Source organism: Saimiri boliviensis, chromosome 8 (assembly GCF_048565385.1).
Source record: "Saimiri boliviensis isolate mSaiBol1 chromosome 8, mSaiBol1.pri, whole genome shotgun sequence".
Lineage (NCBI taxonomy): Eukaryota > Metazoa > Chordata > Mammalia > Primates > Cebidae > Saimiri > Saimiri boliviensis.
The window spans coordinates 42,129,367-42,150,795 of NC_133456.1; the positions used below are offsets into that span (position 1 = coordinate 42,129,367).

Sequence of the window (21,429 nt, forward strand, 5' to 3'; positions counted from 1 at the left end):
AATATTTGTATGGAACCACAAAAGACCCAGAATAGCCAAAGCAATCCTTGAATAAAAAAAAACAAAACTGAAGGAATCACATTATCTGACTTCAAATTATACTACAGAATTATAGTAAACAAACAAGCATAGTAATGGCATAAAAGAAAAAGACACATAGACTAATGAAACAGAATAGAAAACCCCAAAACAAATCGATACATCGACAGTGAACTCATTTTTGACAAAGGTTCCAAGAACATACATTGGGGAAAGAATGGTCTCTTCAATAAATGGTGCTGGGAAAACTAGATATCCATATGCAGAAATGCAGAAGAATAAAATTAGACTTTTATCTCTCACCATATTCAAAAATCAAATCAAAATGGATTAAAGACTTAAATCTAAGTCCTCGAGCTATAAAACTACTAAAATAAAACACTGGGGAAGCTCTCCAGGATATTGGATTGGGCAACCAAAGCAAAAATGGGCCTATGGGATCTTATCAAGTCAAAAAACCTGCATAGCAAGGGAAACAATCAACAAAATGAAGAGATAATCCATAGAATAGGAGAAAATATTAGCAAACTACCCATCTAACAAGGAATTATTAATAATAACCAGAATATATAAGGAGTTCAAACAACTCTATAGGGAAAAATTTCTAATAATCTGATTTTGAGAATCTAAATAGACATGTCTCAGAAGAAGACATACAAATGGTAAAGAAATCCACAAAAAGGTGCTCAACATCATTCATTATGAAAGAAATGCAAATAGAAATTACAGGAAGATATCATCTCATCCAAGTTAAAATGGCTTATGTACAAAATACAGGAAATAACAAATGCTGGTGATGATGTGGAGAAAAGAGAACCCTCTTACACTGTTGGTGGGAATGTAAGTTACTAAAACCACTATGGAGAGCAGTTGGAGGTTCCTCAAAAAGCTAAAAATAAACCTACTACATGATCCAGCAATCTCACTGCTGGGATATAACCAAAAGAAAGAAAATCACTGTACCAAAGAAATATTTCATTCTCATGTTTATTGCAGCACTATTCACGATAGCCAAGATTAGGAAGCAACCTAAGTGTCCATTTAGATGAATAAATAAAGGAAATGCGGTACACATACACAGGAAAGCACTATTCAGACATTTAAAAAAAGAATGAGATTCCCCCAAGCACTTTGAGAGGCTGAGGCGGGAGGATCACTTGAGCCCAGGAGGTCAAGACCAGACTGGGCAACAGTGTGAGACCTCATTTTTATTAAAAAAAAAAAATTAAAAGAATGAGATCCTGTGACTTGAAACAACATGAATGGAACTGGAGGTCATTATGTGAAGTGAAATAAAACAGATAAAGACAAACTTTGTATGTTCTCAGTCATTTGCGGGAGCTAAAAATTAAAACAAGTGAACTCATAAAAGCAGATAGTAGAATGATGGTTACCAGAGGCTGGGAAGAGTAGGTGGGGGTTGGGGAGAGAGGTAATGTTTAATGGGAACAAAATATAGAAGATACAATGAATGAGATTTAGTATTGATAGCACAACAGGCTAAGTACAGTAAACAATAATTTGTTGTACATTTTAAAATAAGAAAGAGAGTATAAATGAAGTGTTGTAACACAAAGGATAAATGCTTGAGGTAATGGATACCCCATTTACACTGATGTGATTATTACACATGGTATGCCTGCATCAAAGTATCTCATGTACTTCATTAAAATATACACCTATGTACCCACACAAATTAAAAATAAAAATTTTAAAAATTGTATGTATGTATTTAAAAAATAGTACTGCCGGGCGCTGTGGCTCAAGCCTGTAATCCCAGCACTTTGGGAGGCCAAGGCGGGTGGATCACGAGGTCAAGAGATCGAGACCATCCTGGTCAACATGGTGAAACCCCGTCTCTACTAAAAATACTAAAAATTAGCTGGGCATGGTGGCGTGTGCCTGTAATCCCAGCTACTCAGGAGGCTGAGGCAGGAGAATTGCCTGAACCCAGGAGGCGGAGGTTGCGGTGAGCCGAGATCGCGCCATTGCACTCCAGCCTGGGCAACAAGAGCGAAACTCCGTCTCAAATTTAAACCATGTGGTATTTTCTTCATATAAAAATGGTCTATGCAAAATTACTGAGATGAGATGGACTAGGGATCAGCGAATTGTAGAGGGAGAGAGGTGGGTGTGACCATAAAGGTAGCATAAGAAATATTTTTGTGGTGGTGGAATAGTTATTTTATCTTGATTGCAGTAATAGTTACACAAATGTACATTTTTATAAAATGGCACAGAACTATACAAGTCTGGGCATTTAAAAGCTAACATAACTGGCCTGAGGATGCTATCCTTATTAAGGCTGCCTGCAAAGTTGATCTTTGGCTCATGCCTGGAAACTTGAATTTTGGCAGTGTTTCCTAACTGATAAAGGTGCCTTGTTTTATCTAGACTATTTGTGCAAACAATGTGATTTATGCTGACCATCAAGGAGTTTCTTCTGGAAGTCTGGAATTTTGATACATGCCATGCAGCAGCTACCTAGATGACCAACACCCAATAAAAATGTTGATCACTGAGTCTCTTATGGGTTTCCCTGGGCAGAAACATTGTAGATGTTGCTACATTTTCATTTGTGGAGGTGGCCATATACGCCATGTGACTTGTCATAGGAGGGACAAAATAAAGGGGAACCTGTAGATGGCTTTCCCAGACTTCACCTGTGTCTTTTCCCCACATGATTTACCATACATCCTTACTACATCACCATAATAAATCTTAGATGTTAGTATAACCATAAGGGGAGTCCAGTCCTTCTAGCAAATCTCTGAACATGAGGGTGGTCTTGGAGACCCCAGACACAAAGCCCCATGAACGAACAACAATTTCCTATTTTTCATATGTACTGGAGTCATGTAATAATGTAACTATTGAGGGCAACAGTTTGAGTTGTACACCAATAACTCCCTGTACATTGTATTTGTGGTAGTTAGGATCATGTATCAACTTGACTGGCCACAGGGTGCCCAGATTACTGTTGCTGGGTATGTCTCTGAGGGTGTTTCCAGATTAAATTTGCCTTTGAAATGGCAGACTGGGTATAACAGGTTTCCCTCTCCAAGGTAGGTGGGCATCATCCAATCCATTAAGGCCTGAATAGAACAAAAAGTAGAGGAAGGAAGAATTCATCCTTTTTTTGCTTCCAGCCTATTTGCTGGGGCTGGGACATCTCATCTCTGCTTCTGCCCTCATCCTTGGATTTATATCATTAGCTTCTTAGCCTTCAGAACTGGGATGAATTATACCACCAGCATTCCTGGGTCTCTAGATTACAGAGAGCAGATCATGGGACTTACTGAGCCTCCATAATCACATGAGCAAATTCCTCATAATAAATCACATATATATTCCTTATAATCCTGTATACACACATGTGTGTATAAGTATTTGTGTGTATGTTTTATACATATAAAACAGAACACACATACACACAAACACACACACACACACACACACACACACACACACACACACACAGCAAAACAGTTTGGTTTCTCTGGAGAACCCTGGACTCCAATGCTCTTAAGCTCTGTATTGACTGAAGATTATAACCCTATCTTTTGTCACATTCCCCTTTTTCATCGAGATTACCCTGTATAATAAACAAGGTTTTTTAAATACGTAGAACAATAAATAGCCATAGGATATAACCTTTCTTTTTACAGTGATCTAACGTATTCTCTCACCTTATAATGACTAACAGTATAAAATGAAGAGATAAATGATTGGGGTTAAAATTTGACTTCAAACTGATCTCAGTGGAGATAGACATATGTGTTTGTTCCTGATAGACTAAGTGAGTTTATTAATATAAACTCCCGATAACATCTAAGTGGTTACCACCCTAAAATTCCCATCCCTGAAGAGGCAGTAAAATGTTGTAGTTCAGACCATAGACTACATGGATTATATCCTGAATAGAGCCAAGATTACATGGACTGCATCCTGACTCCACTACTTATTACCTAGTTAAGTTAGCAAGTTATTTAACCTCTGTGCCTTGGTTTCCTCATCTACAAAATGGGAATAGTAAGATGGGGTAGTTTTGAACAGTGAAAGAGTTAATTCTTACAAAGTGCTTAGAACAGTGGCTGTCATAAACACTAAATAAGTGTGAGCTATTATTTTGCAATGAAAAGAAAACAGCTTCATGAATAACACAACAGAGACTAGCTAAATACAATTCTAAATAAAACATTTCTAAGAACAAGATAAGATGTAGGATTGTGGTAATGCTGTAATTAGAAGAAGAAAAACTCTGGAATTTAAAGATGCAAGTGGTACATTTCTAACCTAAACCCCTGTCCTTTTATCCCACCTTACCCCCATCAGCAAAGATTATTCCAAGAACTAGAAAAAAATGAATATGGAAATGCTATTGGCAAATGCACCTCCATAATACATAATCCACTGTTGCCTCCTACAAGATTGTCTTATCCCTTTTTGGTTGCCTTAAAGGACAGGGAGAGTAATTTGGATATAGCAGTAGACTGCTTTGATCATGACAATGCCACTGCTCACAAGTACTACCAAGAGCTACCAAGAGAGAAACTCTTCCATTTCCTAGTGCAAGACTCATCTTTGAAGTAATGTCTGAGTAAAGAAGGCTAAGCAATGGGTACCTGCTAAGGCTGATTTACATTGATTTGTTTCACTCAAGGGCAATCTGGTCAGTAGGAGAAATAGCAAGTCTGCTACATCCCCAAAGTTCTGAGCATTACAAAATGTAAACCCCCCATTTTCTTTGTTTCCTCATTGGAATCCAACTAGAATCTCCTTTTGAATGGTGTATCTAATTAGGAATTAGGGGAAGAACCCTAATTCCTAGAATACTAAATAAGAATTATTTTTCCATCTTTTTGTACATCATCATGATATGGGATTTGATGTCTTAGCTCTCTTTTCTGGTCTCTGGGTAGTCCTTTTTTGAAGATAAATCTATTTATTTCTAAAGTATCATTTGGTCTTAAACACATAAATACATTTTGTTAATTTTACCTATAATAGAAATTCCAACTTTTGCAAACATAGAAATCTCAGAAGAAAGAGAAGCTGAGTATGGTTTAAAGACAGAATTTTTTTCTTTTTTTAAATTGATAAATAAAAATTGTATATATATATCATATACAACCTGATATTATAAAATATGTATACACTGTGAAATGACTAACTCAAGCTAATTAATGTGTATAACCTCACATATTTATCATTTTTGTGGTGAAAATACTTAAAATTTACTCAGCAATTTTCAAAATTATAATACATTGTTATTAACTATAGTCACTATGTTCTACAATAGGTCTCTTGAACTTATTCCTTATATCTAACTGAAATTTTGTATCTTTTGACTAACATCTTCTCAGCCTATACTCCTGACCTCTATCACTGTATTCTCTGCTTCTGTGAGTCAACTCCTAGATTCCACATTCAAATGACATGCAGTATTTGTCCTTCTATACCTGGCTTATTTATTTTAACTTTATGATTCTCTATTTCTAATTGGGAAAGTCAGTTTCTATTAGTTCAAGTTTATCTTAAGATGAAGAATTTTGTGGTAGGTAAGGGAACTAGAATAGGCTTATTATAGAGCTTATTACAATCACATAAGAAAGTACAAGACATATAAGTCATCTACAAGTCATATAAGAAAGTACTAGACACAGGAAGGCAATAAATTTTATATGTACCCTTTTCTAGAGGTAAAAGAGAAAAATAAAAATAGGCCCACACCTTAAAATAAGCATGCATTAGCTGTTTTCTCACTGAGAAATACTGACCCAGTCCATTATTTTACATTTTCAAAAACCAAACACTTACAGTATAATTAGTAGCTTGAATGTTCCTGAGTGCTGCTTCCAGTTGTGTTATCAAGAAACGTAAAGTCAAAGCAGGAACAATTTCCTCACCATTCTGGCTGTTAGCTGCAACTTCTCTCTGTGAAAAATAGTTCAGTTAAAAAAGTCTTTAAGTCTGAACAAATATATACATACGTTTACATTATACAAATAATTCATGCTCATTGGAGAAAATTTGAAAAATACAATGAAAATGGCTTTAAAAAAAATCCATACCATCTAGATACACTGTTCTCATGTTTGTTAAGTAGTTTTTAAGTCACCTAATGAATGCCGTTTGTAACTATTTCCTTAAAACATTTTTTTAAAAGGCATTCCCTTACTTGTCAAGGGGTTAGCAGCATCCACACCTACTTCAGAGGAAAGTGGTAATCCCACTTCACTCTCATACATTCTATTGTGTGATATAGCTAAAATCTTCCAGCTCTGAACCTGTCTGTGGTAAACAGGAATGCTGGCATTAATACCAATAAAGGGGTATTGCAGCATTTTATGCTGCAATCTGATTGCAGCTGAGCTAATGCATGCTTTATTATGTACTATAGTTTATTTACATGGTTGAAATGAAAGGTAGGACTGTGTCTTTGTGTCCATTCCCCAATTGCTTTCTACCCGACAAGTGCTTGCTTTAAATTATATTACCTGTTTAATGATGTATAATCTGCATGGAAATTTAATCTACATTTCCGTAACTTGGTTTCCATATATAATATTTTCCTGTTTCTTTCCTAGCTGACTAGATACTTTATTTCAGTCTCCCTAGCCATCAATTGAATGAGCCTCTTCTCTATCAATACATATTCTCTAGATAAAGTACTCCACTGTCATGATTTTAAATAGTGTCTACACACTGACAGATTCCAAATTTTCATTTCTGGCCAAGAACTATCACCTGTATTCCAGGCTCACAGCCAACTCAGCAATATCTCTTGAATTTGAATAGAAATATAAAACATAATACTGAAGTTCCACCTCTGTCAAACAGTCTAGGTGGTTTCAAATCAATCTCCCCAGTGAGAATAACTAAAACTGCTGGACAAAACATAAAAACTAATCTGAGAGCAATGGAATTCTACCAAGACAATGAAAATGAACACCTCTGAAAGGTAACCTCTGGGAAGCTGACTTTTGGAGCTAATTTTCTCATTAATGTAATTGCTACATTCAGTTGTGGCACAGCCTTCAGCAGATTTGCAAGGCCGGGGGGGAAAACTGGAGTGCATAGCCTGTAAGGAAGGGTAGCCCTGATAAACAGCTCATTCTTTTGATTGAGGCCCTGTTTTAGTTACAATGGAAGTGGACCAGAATTCAAGGATTTCAATGGAAATAGTTTATTTGGGAAGAACAGAGACAATGGTAGAATAGTGGAAAAGTAATAAAGTAAAGGAAAAGTAGGCTTTAAGTTAAAGGATGTGTTATTAAGCTAGTTACCCATGGTGGGCCACTGCAGTTATTACAACTGGGAAATTCTGGAAAACTCAAAATTACAAATCAGTATTAACCAACTCAACAGAGAAGATGCAACTGGGATATTCATATAACTTCCAAGACCTACTGACTGAGTGCTTTCTGGGGTAATGGGGAAATATTAATTCCTTGGATTTTCTGAACTGCCATGAGAAGTAGCTTTCTCCTGTTTTAGAAAAAAAAAAAATCCCTGAGACATAGAGATATAGATAGGAAAACTACAATTGTCCAGGGCATACTGAAAATATTGGTAGGATCCAATTGGTATGGGAAGAGCACTGACAGAGTCTGCTACAAAAAGTAGAGAAACTGACCCTTCTTCAAAGAACTCAGTAAAGATTGGAATCATCTCTACCCCAGATTGAATTAAATAATTTACTAGAAAAGCAAAAATAAAAATTACTAGAAAAAATTTTGTCCAGTTTTCTCAGTTCTTCACAGAGGAACATTGCTATGAGACAAACCAGGCAGCTACTCCAAGAAGCAGAATTATCTTTATTATCTTCAATAACTACAGTATTTGTATTTATGTTTTCATGTTCATTCATGATTTTGGATATTTTTGCTTCCTTTTTTGGACATAACTTATTAAGCATTTGTCAATTTTATTGTTCTTTTCAAAAAAGCAAGTTTTGGATTTATTGATCTTTCCTATTTTATGCTTTAAATAGATTTCATTAGTTTGAAATCTATCACTTCCTTTTTGAGTGCTTTTAGTTTGCTGTTTTTCCATTAACCTCTTGAATGTATGCTTAGATAAATGATATTCAGTCTTGCTTTTTTTCTAATATTTACATCACATTGCAAGTTATAAATTTTCCTTGAAGCACAGCTTTATCTAATAACACAAGATTTGATGTTATTTTTATTCAGTTCAAAAATGTATTTAACTTCTGTTGTGATTTCTTCTTTGACCAGTTGGTTACCTAGATTAGAGGTATATCTCTTATGAACATATAGTTTTCTAGATACCGCTTTTATTGATTTCTAGATTAACTGAACGTTAGAGAACATACTCTGTTATGTTTTGATACTTTAAAATTTGATGGGGCTTGCTTTGTGACCTAGTATATGGTCAATTTTTGTAAATGTTCGGTGTGCACTTAAAAAGGATGCATATTCTGCCACTGTTGGGTGTAGTGTTTATACATGTGTCTCAGGTAGACCGAGTCTGCTATAGCTCTACTAATTTTGTGTCCATGTTCTCTCAGTTATTAACAGAAGTATGTTAAAATATCCCATTGAGATTGATTTGTCTGTTTCCTTTCGTATTATCTATTTTTATCATATTATCATTCATGAAAGTTCTGTAGATATTTGGGTCTACTTCTGGGAACTTATCTTCTATTTTCTAGACATGTCTATGGTATAAAGAACAAGTAACACAATCTTTTAGCTATTAAAGCTTCATAATAACTTTTAATGTTTAAGTAGGCAAATTCCCAGCCCTACTCCCTTATACTTTTCTTAATTTTCTTGGCTATTTTTCCTTTATTTCTCATGTGAACTTTAGACTTGGCATTTAGGGACACTAACTAAAAAAATCCTATTATTTTAGTGGCGTTATGTGATATTTGTGGATTTTAATTTGTGGAAAATTGAAAGCTTTAACATACTGTGTCTTCCTACATACACTATTCCATTCATGTGGTCATTTCTTACACTTTCAATAGAATTTTAGAAAGTTTTATTTATTGTTTTAATAAGGAGTACTGACTTCTAAACTTAATGTGACTAAAATCAGTGCTTGGGTACTTGCTAAAATGCAGACTCCCAGATCTATCCCCAGAGATTTTGATTCTTTAGAATTGATACAGGGTCAGATATTCTCATGTGGTTTAGAACAAGCTTAAGGAAATACCAGTTTATCTTGTACATTCCTTAAGTGTTTTACTCAGTATTTTACTTTTGTTATTATTATAAATAAGTATAGTTCACCCTCCATATCACAGGTTCTGCCTCCATGGATTCAACCCACCATGGACTGAAAATATTTGAAAAATAAATAAATAAATAGCAAGAATACAATAATTTAAAAAACTGAAAAGACAATATAGTATAAGAGCTATTTATATAGCATTTACATTGTATTAGGTATTATAAGTATTCTAGGGATGATATAATGTATACAGAAGAAGGTGTACAGGTTGTATGCAAATACTATGTCGTTTTACATAAGAGACTTGGGCATTCTTGATTTTTGTACTGGGGGGTGTTCTGGAACTAGCATCTCACAGATGCTGTACTGATCTTCTATTTTTACATTCTAGTTGGTATTTTTTACACATCTGAAGGCTACTGATTTCTGTCTTGTTTCTAAGTGATTTCCAAAACTAAGAGGGAAATGATGGCATTATTCTATCAATTACAAGCCAGAATTCCCTTATACTGTGGTAAATTATCTCAGTTAATGTTATAATTGTACATAAGTCTTTGGAATATCTTCAGAGTTTGTTAGAATTTTTAATCATAATAGTATTAATGTGTTTCATGGAAATAATTACATATTCTTTCATAGAAATACAAATGTAGCCTTCTAAAGACAATTGTGGTGTTTTGCCCTTCTCTTCCCTAGTTCATTGCCACAAAGAAAAGAGTATATAATTTTCTTTAACTTCAGGAAACTCTATTAATTTAAGAAATGGTACCCTTTTTATGCTAAAAATTACCACAAATTATACAGAAAAACTACTTTCTAGATGGAAATCTACAATATATCCTCTGGAATATTATATGAATAATTCCAAAAGTTTGGATATGATTTTTGAAAATAAATTTTTGACAAATGTGTAACTTTTTTTTTTTTTTGAGACACAGTCTTGCTTTGTCTCCCAGGCTGGAGTTCAGTGGCATGATCTCAGCTCACTGCACCTCCGTCTCCTGAGTTCAAGTGATTCTCCTGCCTCAGCCTCCCAAGTAGCTAGGATCACAGGCATGTGCCACCATGTCCGGCTAATTTTTGTATTTTTAGTAGAGATGAAATTTCACCATGTTGTTTTAACTCCTGACCTCAGTGATCCACCCACCTCGGCCTCCCAAAGTGCTGGGATTACAGGCGTGAGCCACCATGCCCAGCCAAATGTGTTAACATTTTGAGTTAGGAGACTAAAAGCAGTCCCATGTCACAGACTGGCACGGTATAGGTTGGAATAAACACTAGACCTTGTAGTCAACAGCTTACAAGCTACCAACCCACATTCCTACCATTATTCTTAAAAGGCTAGCACCACATGACTCTATTTGCTCAATGTTTTAAAAGTCTACAGTCAAGGTTGTACCAAAGCCCTTTACAACAGATAAAATGGAGATTTTTTTTCAAGACTTTGGCTACGCTTTGTGGTTAAAATTTTTTTTTTAATTAAAAAAGTCAGACAGCTGCACTTCTGCCACAAAGATCAAATTATGATGTTACCTGCATAGTTTGGAAGGAAAAATCTTCTTGTAAGAACTTCTTAATGTGAGGAAGCACACCTTTTGGTAGAGTATTAATTGCACTTAATAACTTCTTCACTTCTAATAGTAGGTTAACAGGAACAAGATCAGTAGAAACATCCTTTTCCTGTTTGTCCTAGAAGACATTATTGATTAAAAATTTACACAGTTAAGCATATTCTCATTTACTCTAATACCAAAATCAGCCAAAGCATTAAAAAAGGAACAAAGCTCCCTTTACCTTGTTCTTCTAGCTTCTATGACAGAACTATAGAAAATCTAAGGAGGAATAATATATGTTCTCTGCTTTCTAGGAACTTAAAATATTACATATATTCTCAGTAACAGGAAAATTATATCTAACTGTGCTTTTTACATTATATGACTGATGCTTCAGCTATTAAATACATAGCAATTTGAAAATGAATAGTTTGAAAGATGGCCGCCTAAGAACAGCTCAGGACTTCAGCTCCCAGTGAAGGTGCAGAGGGTGAGTGGACGCCGCATTTCCAGACGAACTCTTATTGCCCACAGACCAGGAGATACCCAGGCAGAGGGGTCGCCAGCGTCGCAGTCCCAGCCGGTGCGGCTGTTTTGGCCCCTGTGGGGCTGATTCCGCCCGCGCGGCTGCTGTGACCACGCCCTGTTGCTGCGGTTCTCCGTACAAAAGCCACTGGTCTGGGAGCCCTCTTAGCTGGCGAGCAGAGCCCTGAGACGGCAGAGTTGCCCATTCATCTGAAATAGCGAGTCAGGCCAGGAGATTCCTAGGCAAAAAATCCGCCAGGAGCCGGCGCCACAGTTCGAGCCGACTCCGTGAGTCCCAGCACGGGAGATCCCGGCGCCTTTTCAGCAGGCGAACCGAACGCGGGGTCCTTCAACTTAAAAGAAAAGACTGAGTCAGGGAGCCAGGTGATCAGGCGCGGTTGGTCCCACCCCTCCACCCCCAACAACAACGAAAACAAAAACAGTAATTGGAAACCCTCTGGGTTGAGCCTTCCAAACCAAGCACAGCTGAACCAGGACGGTCCGGCTCCGTGGGGGAGGGGCTTCCGCCATTACTGAGACTCTCCACCGCTACGGAGGCAGGCTGCCGTTGCCAAGGCAACCCGCCGTTGCCGAGGCAACCTGCCACAACAGAGAGAGTCCACCATAACAGAGGCGGGGCCACCATTGCCCAGACAGTTCTAACTAAGCCCATATAAAAAGGACTACAGGGAAGAGCTCAGGGCAGCTGGGCGGAGCCCACAGCAGCTCAGCAAAGCCCCTGCGGGCAGGCAGTGGCTAGGCGTGCTGCTAGCTGGGCAGGTCAGACCTGAAAGAAAAATCAAAAAAGGCAGTAGTGCAACGGAAACTCATAAAGCTCCAACTCCCTGGGACAGAGACACAACAGGTGGATAAACCCACAAAAATGGGAAGAAACCAGCGCAAAAAGGATGAAAACTCCCGAAACCAGAACACCTCTCCTCCTAAAAGGGATCACAACTCCTCACCAGCAAGGGAACCAGACCGGATGGAGAAGGAGGGTGATGAAATGACAGAATCAGACTTCAGAAGGTGGGTAGTAAGAAACTACAATGAGCTAAAAGAACATGTTCTAACCCAACGCAAAGAAAATAGGAACCTTGAAAAAAGATTGGACGAACTGCTGACGAGAATGGACAGCATAGAGAGGAGTATAAGTGAATTGATGGAGCTGAAAAATGCAACACGAGAACTTCGTGAAGCATGCACAAGCTTCAACAGTCGAATTGACCAAGCAGAAGAAAGGATATCAGAGGTCGAAGATCAACTCAATGAAATAAAAAGAGAAGGCAAGAACAGAGAAAAAAGCACAAAAAGGAATGAACAAAATCTTCAAGAAATGTGGGACTATGTGAAAAGACCTAATCTACGTCTGATAGGTGTACCTGAATGTGATGAAGAGAATGAATCCAAGCTGGAAAATACTCTTCAGGATATTATCCAGGAAAACTTCCCCAACCTAGCAAGGCAGACCAATATTCAAATCCAGGAAATACAGAGAACACCACAAAGATATTCCTCAAGAAGAGCAACCCCAAGGCACATAATCGTCAGATTCACCAGGGTTGAAATGAAAGAGAAAATGCTAAGGGCAGCCAGAGAGAAAGGTCGGGTTACCCACAAAGGGAAGCCCATTAGACTCACAGCAGATCTCTCAGCAGAAACCCTACAAGCCAGAAGAGATTGGGGGCCAATATTCAACATCCTTAAAGAAAAGAACTTTCAACCCAGAATCTCCTATCCAGCCAAACTAAGCTTCATAAGTGAAGGAAAAATAAAATCCTTTGTGAACAAGCAAGCACTCAGAGATTTCATCACCACCAAACCTGCTCTACAAGAACTCCTGAAAGAGGCTCTACACATATAAAGGAACAACCAGTACCAGCCACTCCAAAAACATACCAAATGGTAAAAGAGCATCAACACAATCAAGAATCTGCATCAACTAACCAACAAAACAGCCAGGTAGCATCAAAATGACAGCATCAAATTCACACATAACAATACTATCCCTAAATGTCAATGGACTAAATGCCCCAATCAAAAGACACAGACTGGCAAATTGGATAAAAAGCCAAAACCCATCAGTGTGCTGTATCCAGGAAACCCATTTTACATGCAAGGATACACAAAGGCTCAAAATAAAGGGATGGAGGAAGATCTACCAAGCAAATGGAGAGCAAAAAAAGGCAGGAGTTGCAATTCTCATCTCTGATAAAATAGACTTTAAAGCAACAAAGATCAAAAGAGACAAAGAAGGACATTACATAATGGTAAAAGGATTACTGCAACAAGAAGAGCTAACGATCCTAAATATATACGCACCCAATACAGGAGCACCCAGATACATAAGGCAAGTTCTTAATGACTTACAAAGAGACTTAGACTCCCACACAATAATAGTGGGACACTTTAACACCCCATTGTCAATATTAGACAGATCATCCAGACAGAAAATCAACAAGGATATCCAGGACCTGAATACAGACCTGGAACAAGCAAACCTAATAGACATTTACAGAACTCTCCACCCCAAATCCACAGAATATACATTCTTCTCAGCACCACATCACACCTACTCTAAAATTGACCACATAATTGGCAATAAATCACTCCTCAGCAAATGCAAAAGAACAGAAATCATAACAAACAGTCTCTCAGACCACAGTGCAATCGAGTTAGAACTCAGAATGCAGAAACTAACTCAGAACCGCACAGCTTCATGGAAACTGAACAACTTGCTCTTGAATGTTGACTGGATAAACAATGAAATGAAGGCAGAAATAAAGATGTTCTTCGAAACCAATGAGAACGAAGACACAACATACCAGAATCTCTGGGACACATTTAAAGCAGTCTCTAGAGGAAAATATATAGCAATGAATGCCCACATGAGAAGAAAGGAGAGATCGAAAATTGACACCCTATCATCAAAATTGAAAGAGCTAGAGGAGCAAGATCAAAAAAACTCAAAACCTAGCAGAAGACAGGAAATAACTAAGATCAGAGCAGAACTGAAGGAAATAGAGACACAAAAAACTCTTCAAAAAATCAATAAATCCAGGAGCTGGTTCTTTGAAAAGATCAACAAAATAGACAGACCACTAGCCAGATTAATAAAAAAGAAAAGAGAAAATAAGCAAATTGATGCAATAAAAAACGATAAAGGGGATATCACCACAGATTCCACAGAAATCCAAACCATCACCAGAGATTATTACAAACAACTCTATGCACATAAACTAGTAAACCTGGAAGAAATGGATAAATTCCTGGACACCTGCATCCTCCCAAGCCTAAACCTGGAAGAAGCCGAAACCCTGAATAGACCAATAATATGGTCTGAAGTCGAGGCAGCAATAAAGAGCCTACCACCCAAAAAAAGCCCAGGTCCAGATGGGTTCACAGCTGAATTCTAACAGACATACAAAGAGGAGCTGATACCATTCCTTCTGAAACTATTCCAGACAATCCAAAAAGAGGGAATCCTTCCCAAATCATTTTACGAGACAAACATCATCCTGATACCAAAACCCGGCAGAGACTCAACAAGAAAAGAAAATTTCAGGCCAATAACCATGATGAACATAGATGCAAAAATCTTCAATAAAATACTGGCAAACCGATTGCAACAGCATATCAAAAAGCTCATCCACCATGATCAAGTAGGATTCATCCCGGGGATGCAAGGCTGGTTCAACATACGCAAGTCCATAAACGTAATTCACCACATAAACAGAACCAAAGACAAAAACCACATGATTATCTCAATTGATGCAGAGAAGGCTTTTGACAAAATTCAACAACGCTTTATGCTAAAAACCCTCAATAAACTAGGTATTGACGGAATGTATCTCAAAACAATAAAAGCTATTTACGACAAACCAACAGCCAATATCATACTGAACGGGCAAAAACTGGAAGCATTCCCTTTGAAATCTGGCACTAGACAAGGATGCCCTCTCTCACCACTCCTACTCAATATAGTACTGGAAGTTCTAGCCAGAGCAATCAGGCAAGAAAAAGAAATAAAGGGTATCCAAATTGGAAAGGAGGAAATCCAATTGTCTCTATTTGCAGATGACATGATTGTATATCTGGAAGACCCCATCATCTCAGCCCAAAATCTCCTGAAACTGATAAACAACTTCAGCAAAGTCTCAGGATACAAAATCAACGTGCAAAAATCACAAGCATTCCTATACACCAGTAATAGACTTCAAGAGAGCCAAATCAAGAACGAACTGCCATTCACAATTGCTACAAAGAGAATAAAGTACCTAGGAATACAACTAACAAGGAACGTAAAGGACCTCTTCAAGGAGAACTACAAGCATTGCTCAACGAAATAAGAGAGGATACAAACAGATGGAGAAACATTCCATGTTCATGGTTAGGAAGAATCAACATCGTGAAAATGGCCATACTGCCCAAAGTAATTTACAGCTTCAACGCTATTCCCATCAAGCTACCAATGACCTTCTTCACAGAACTGGAAAAAAACACCTTAAACTTCATATGGAACCAAAAGAGAGCCCGCATAGCCAAGTCAATTCTAAGCAAAAAGAACAAAGCAGGAGGCATCACACTACCGGACTTCAAACTATACTACAAGGCTACAGTAATCAAAACAGCATGGTACTGGTACCAAAACAGAGATATAGACCAATGGAACAGAACAGAGGTCTCAGAGGAAATACAACATACCCACAACCATCTGATCTTCGACAAACCTGACAAAAACAAGCAATGGGGAAAGGACTCCCTGTTTAATAAATGGTGTTGGGAAAACTGGCTAGCCATGTGCAGAAAGCAGAAACAGGACCCCTTCCTGACACCTTACTCCAAAATTAACTCCAGATGGATTAAAGACTTAAACATCAGACCTAATACCATAAAAACCTTAGAAGAAAATCTAGGCAAAACCATTCACGACATAGGTGTAGGCAAGGACTTCATGACCAAAACGCCAAAAGCAATGGCAACAAAAGCCAAAATAGACAAATGGGACCTAATCAAACTCCACAGCTTCTGCAGGGCAAAAGAAACAGTCAGTAGAGTGAATCGGCAACCAACAGAATGGGAAAAAATTTTTGCAGCCTACCCATCTGACAAGGGGCTGATATCCAGAATTTACAAAGAACTAAAGCAGATCTACAAGAAAAAAACAAACAAGCCTATTCAAAAATGGGCGAAGGATATGAACAGATACTTTACAAAAGAAGACATACAGGAGGCCGACAAACATAGGAAAAAATGCTCATCATCACTGGTCATCAGAGAAATGCAAATCAAAACCACATTGAGATACCATCTCACACCAATTAGAATGGCGATCATTAAAAAATCGGGAAACAACAGATGCTGGAGAGGATGTGGAGAAATAGGAACACTTTTACACTGTTGGTGGGAATGTAAATTAATTCAACCATTGTGGAAGACAGTGTGGCGATTCCTCAAGGACCTAAAAATAGAAATCCCATTTGACCCAGCAATCCCATTACTGGGTATATATCCAAAGGATTATAAATCATTCTACTACAAGGACACGTGCACACGAATGTTCATTGCAGCACTGTTTACAATAGCAAAGACCTGGAACCAACCCAAATGCCCAACGATGATAGACTGGATAGGGAAAATGTGGTACATATACACCATGGAATATTACGCAGCCATCAAAAACGATGAGTTCACGTCCTTTGTAGGGACATGGATGAACCTGGAAACCATCATTCTCAGCAAACTGACACAAGAGCAGAAAATCAAACACCGTATATTCTCACTCATAGGTGGGTGTTGAACAATGAGAACACATGGACACAGGGAGGGGAGCACTACACACTGGGGTCCATTGGGGGGAAATGGGGGAGGGGCAGGGGGGGTGGGGAGGTGGGAAGAGATAGCATGGGGAGAAATGACAGATACAGGTGAGGGGACGGAAGGCAGCAAACCACACTGCTAAGTGTGTACCTATGCAACAATCTTGCATGTTCATCACATGTACCCCAAAACCTAAAATGCAATAAAAAAAAAAGAAAAGAAAATGAATAGTTTAACAGTTTAAAAGTGTGAACAAAGTAGTAAAGTAGAATGACATCTCAATTCAGTCAGAGCTCTATAAATAGAGCTATAAATATTTACAAATAGTAATAATTTTCTATTATTATTAATATAGGTATATATTAATATATATAAATTAATATAGTAAGTATTAATAATTACTATAAATAATACAAATAGTAATAATTTTCAAGAATTTATTCTTCCAGAATTAATAAAGGCGTTAGTAATTTGATAACTACACAATCAAGTCCTGCTGGAATATCTATTAACATTAGTTGTGAAGAACTAGTGGACAACAGAGATAAATGTCCTACAACAGATGGATGATGGCCTTCCTTCAAACCTTAAGAAACCAGAGGTCTTATACTCTGCTGAAACTTCTAGGAATATGATTATGTTGCTGTTGATCTCTGAAAATAGGAACTTCTTATTGTAGAAGCCGAATAGAGCCTGAGATGCTGAAAATGCCCTGGTATGGGGTAATTCTTTCACTTTCAGTTCTCTAATAGATCTGTAAATAACTAGCAATGAATAAAGTCCATTGCAGGACTATCTGCCTAATCTAACTATGATGTTTTATCCTTCTCTTCTCTAGTTAGTTGCCACAAAGAAAAGAGTTTGCAAGGTTATCCAGTCACTTAACAGGGGAAAATATATAAACATAAAATAACCTTGGTATGCGGTATTCACCTGTATAAGGTTTTCACTGTAAAAAATGAGTTTGAATGCTACATTAAGATTCCTCCATCCCCATCTATATTCAACAAATGTACCTTAGATTTTATAGCATTTCATAAGATTATGTATGTAGAAAAATGTTAACAGTTTACTGTCTATGAAGGATGTTCATTGTATTACCATTCATTTTACAATCCTTGCAATCTTTCTATAGGTTTGAAATTTTTCAGTAAGTTAAAAAAAATTTCTACCAAGTAACTAGAAAAACCCCTTATAAAGAATGACCAATATCATTGGTGCACATAATTCAAACTAAAGGCCAATTCTAGTCAAAAGTAACTGTAGAATCATCTGATACTAATTAAAAAATTTATACAAAGGCAAGATTATAGCATGACAAACCATTTTTCAACAGGAAATACTATAAACTTCATGCCTACAGGGTCTTGCTTTGTCACATAGGCTGGAGTGCAGTGGCATGAACACAGTTCACTGCAGCCTTGGCCTCCCAAGCACAAGTGATCCTCCCACCTCAGCCCCTCAAGTAGCTGGAAATACAGGTACGCACCACCACACCCGGCTAATTTTGGTATTTTTAGTAGAGACGATGTTCACCATATTGTATAGGCTGGTCTCAAATTCTTGAGCTTAAGCAGTCAATCTGCCTGCTTAAGTCAATCTCCCTAAGTGTTGGGATTACAGGCATGAGCCACCATGCCTGGTCCATAATTTTAATTTTTTAAGTTAGCTGTCAAAATACTTGATGCTTAATCCACTTTGACAAAATTGATTTAATATCTAAACAAAATTCAGGTCAAAGTGTCCACCTTTCTTGCTTTTTGTATTCCTAATTCTATACATAGAAATGCCTTTTCTGGATCTAGTCCCCTGGTTCTTGCCTTTGCTCAACTGTACAACTCTACATACATTTGCATGTAATGTACTTCCTCTGCAACACTATTTACAGTGATAACCTCATGCAGGTGAATGCCATGGTTATTTTATGTTTATGTATTTTCCCTTCCTCAGTTACTGGATAACCTCTGCAAATTTTCCTGCCTATGTTCCTGCTAACATGTTTCTACCCAAGTCTCATGTTGAATTGTAACTCCTAGTGTTAGAGGAGGCACCTGGTAGGAAGAGATTGGATCACGGAGGTGGTTTCTAATAGTTTAGCATCATCTCCCTAGTGTTGTCTCATGATATAGTTCTTACAAGATGTGGTTGTTTGAAAGTGTATGGCACCTTCCCCTTTGCTCTCTCTCTCTCTCTCTCTCCTGCTGCCATGTGAAGATACGCTTGCTTCCCTTTGCCTTCTCTCATGATTCTAAGTTTCCTGAGGACTACCCAGCCATGCCGCCTCCTGTCCAGCCTGAGAAAGTGTGATTCAATTAAACCTCTTTTCTTCATAAAATTACTCAGTCTCAGGTAGTTCTTTATAGCAGTATAAGACCAGACTGATATACTTATTAACAAGTGGATTCAATAATTACATAAAACTATATGAAAGATAAAAGTTATACTAATGAGCTCTTCATCAACCTTTCACAAAATATATGAACATATGATGTTCATACAACTATTTTTAACTACCACAAAAGCATACTACTGGTACTAAAAGCCTTTTCTGTATAATGAAGAGTTATTCTCTTTCATTTAGACCTAGAAGTTCTAACCATAAAGATAAAAATAAATAATAAACTTAACTTCAAAAATGACTCAAACTGCTTACTAAATAAAATTCTGATGTATATATGTGTGTTTTCTTTATATGTGCGTAGTTTTATCGTTGTCTTGCTTGAATGTTCCCTAAAAAAAAAAATGAGGGATTTCTTAAAATTGATTGTTGGGCTATTTATGGATAACTCAATTCATTTGTTTCCTAATTTTTAGTTATGGTGAGGAATGGTGTTTAGAATGACAACCCTGAGACACAGTATCAATCATCAAAGCAAGATTCAACTGGACCATTTTACTAATGAAGGCAGGAAAGTAGACCCACTCAAAAGATTTTAACACATAATTAAACTAGCTAAATTTATCACGGCATTTGCATATATAATTAGTTATTATCAATTAAATAAAAGTTAATGAAAATTAAACTTCGTCTTACCAGTTGAACAGATGATGATTTTTCTGGCTTATTCTCAGTTTCTTCCTTCCTCTGATCCTCCACACGGGGATGCCTATTTTAAATGAAAATAAGGTGCATTAAGAACGTCTCCTCACAAAGAACACAAATTACAGTAAAGAATCTAACAACTGAATTATTGTCTGAAAGTGCAACCAAAGCATATCAAAGACTGGTTAATAGTGGTAGGTGCCATATCTCTTTAGGGACTCAAGTTAAGGAAGACAAATTAGGTCATGCCCTTACTGGATGGTGGTAGAGAAAACAGCAAGCTGATTATGAAAAACACTACATCCTTAATAGATACGCAGTAGACCAAAAAAAATGGGAAGAAAAACTTATAGCACTGTTTCAAGGTAAAGGAAAAAAGGTCTTAAAAGGGTTGAGATTTTGTGTTTGTTTATGAAGATATTACAGGTTAGGGAGACATCTATCTTAAATAGATCATTTTATTTTTTGTTTGGAGTTCCTAAACTTCTAATTGTCCAGTTTTCCAAAATATTTTTAATTGAGGAAAAATGTCATATTTAGAAATTATTAACTATTTGGGTAATAAGGAATCACTTGATAGGTTTTGCTTTTAACTTTAGCTCAAAATGTGAACATATTGCAGTATTACACACTGAAGAGAAAATTTTATTTATAGTATTGCTTTTGCCTGCATACAGAATCATTGCATAGGACTATAGGGTAATATATGGTATTACCTAATATATAGGGTAATAATTACATAATATAGGGTCATATATGATTTATTTAATATTAACTTTGGACTCCAGAAGAGATAACACTGAGGTGAGAAATTTATTTGACTGATTTATACAGAATCGTACTTTATAAATATTATCTTATTTGACTTTACATTTATGTATTCATTTGACAACCATTTATCATCTAATATATGCTAACTTATTTTGTTGGGGTAAACTGGGACAGATAAATAAAATGTTATTATCCATTTTCAAACTTCTAGTGGAAGTTTCTACCAAAGATGATATACACATGCAAACATTTCACAATATGATTTTCAGTGCTCTTTAACTTACCATGGTAAAAAGAAACCTATTAACTGCCTTTTCCTCCACATCCAAGTGGGGCCCCACTTGCCCCACAAAAAATAAAGCAAAACACAAATTATATCCGTGTGTTACCAAGGAATGAAAAATACTGCAGCAGTATTCTGAAGTCTTTCAAGGCTTGAGAAAGAGTATAAAATGTTCTCAAATGTATATTCTA

General features: G+C 36.9%; 1 protein-coding gene across 7 annotated transcripts in view; it reads right to left on the reverse strand.

Moving 5' to 3' along the window:
- Positions 1-21,429, reverse strand: part of DZIP3 (DAZ interacting zinc finger protein 3) — a 113,848-nt gene that overhangs the window by 75,425 nt on the left and 16,994 nt on the right. For all 7 annotated transcript variants that reach the window (XM_074404407.1, XM_074404410.1, XM_074404408.1 and 4 more), the window contains exons 3-5: positions 20,176-20,248; positions 10,777-10,932; positions 5,860-5,976 (exon numbers count right to left, since the gene is read on the reverse strand). In XM_074404407.1, the coding sequence (XP_074260508.1) occupies positions 5,860-5,976; positions 10,777-10,932; positions 20,176-20,248 (346 nt within the window). The remainder of the gene's footprint in view (positions 1-5,859; positions 5,977-10,776; positions 10,933-20,175; positions 20,249-21,429) is intronic.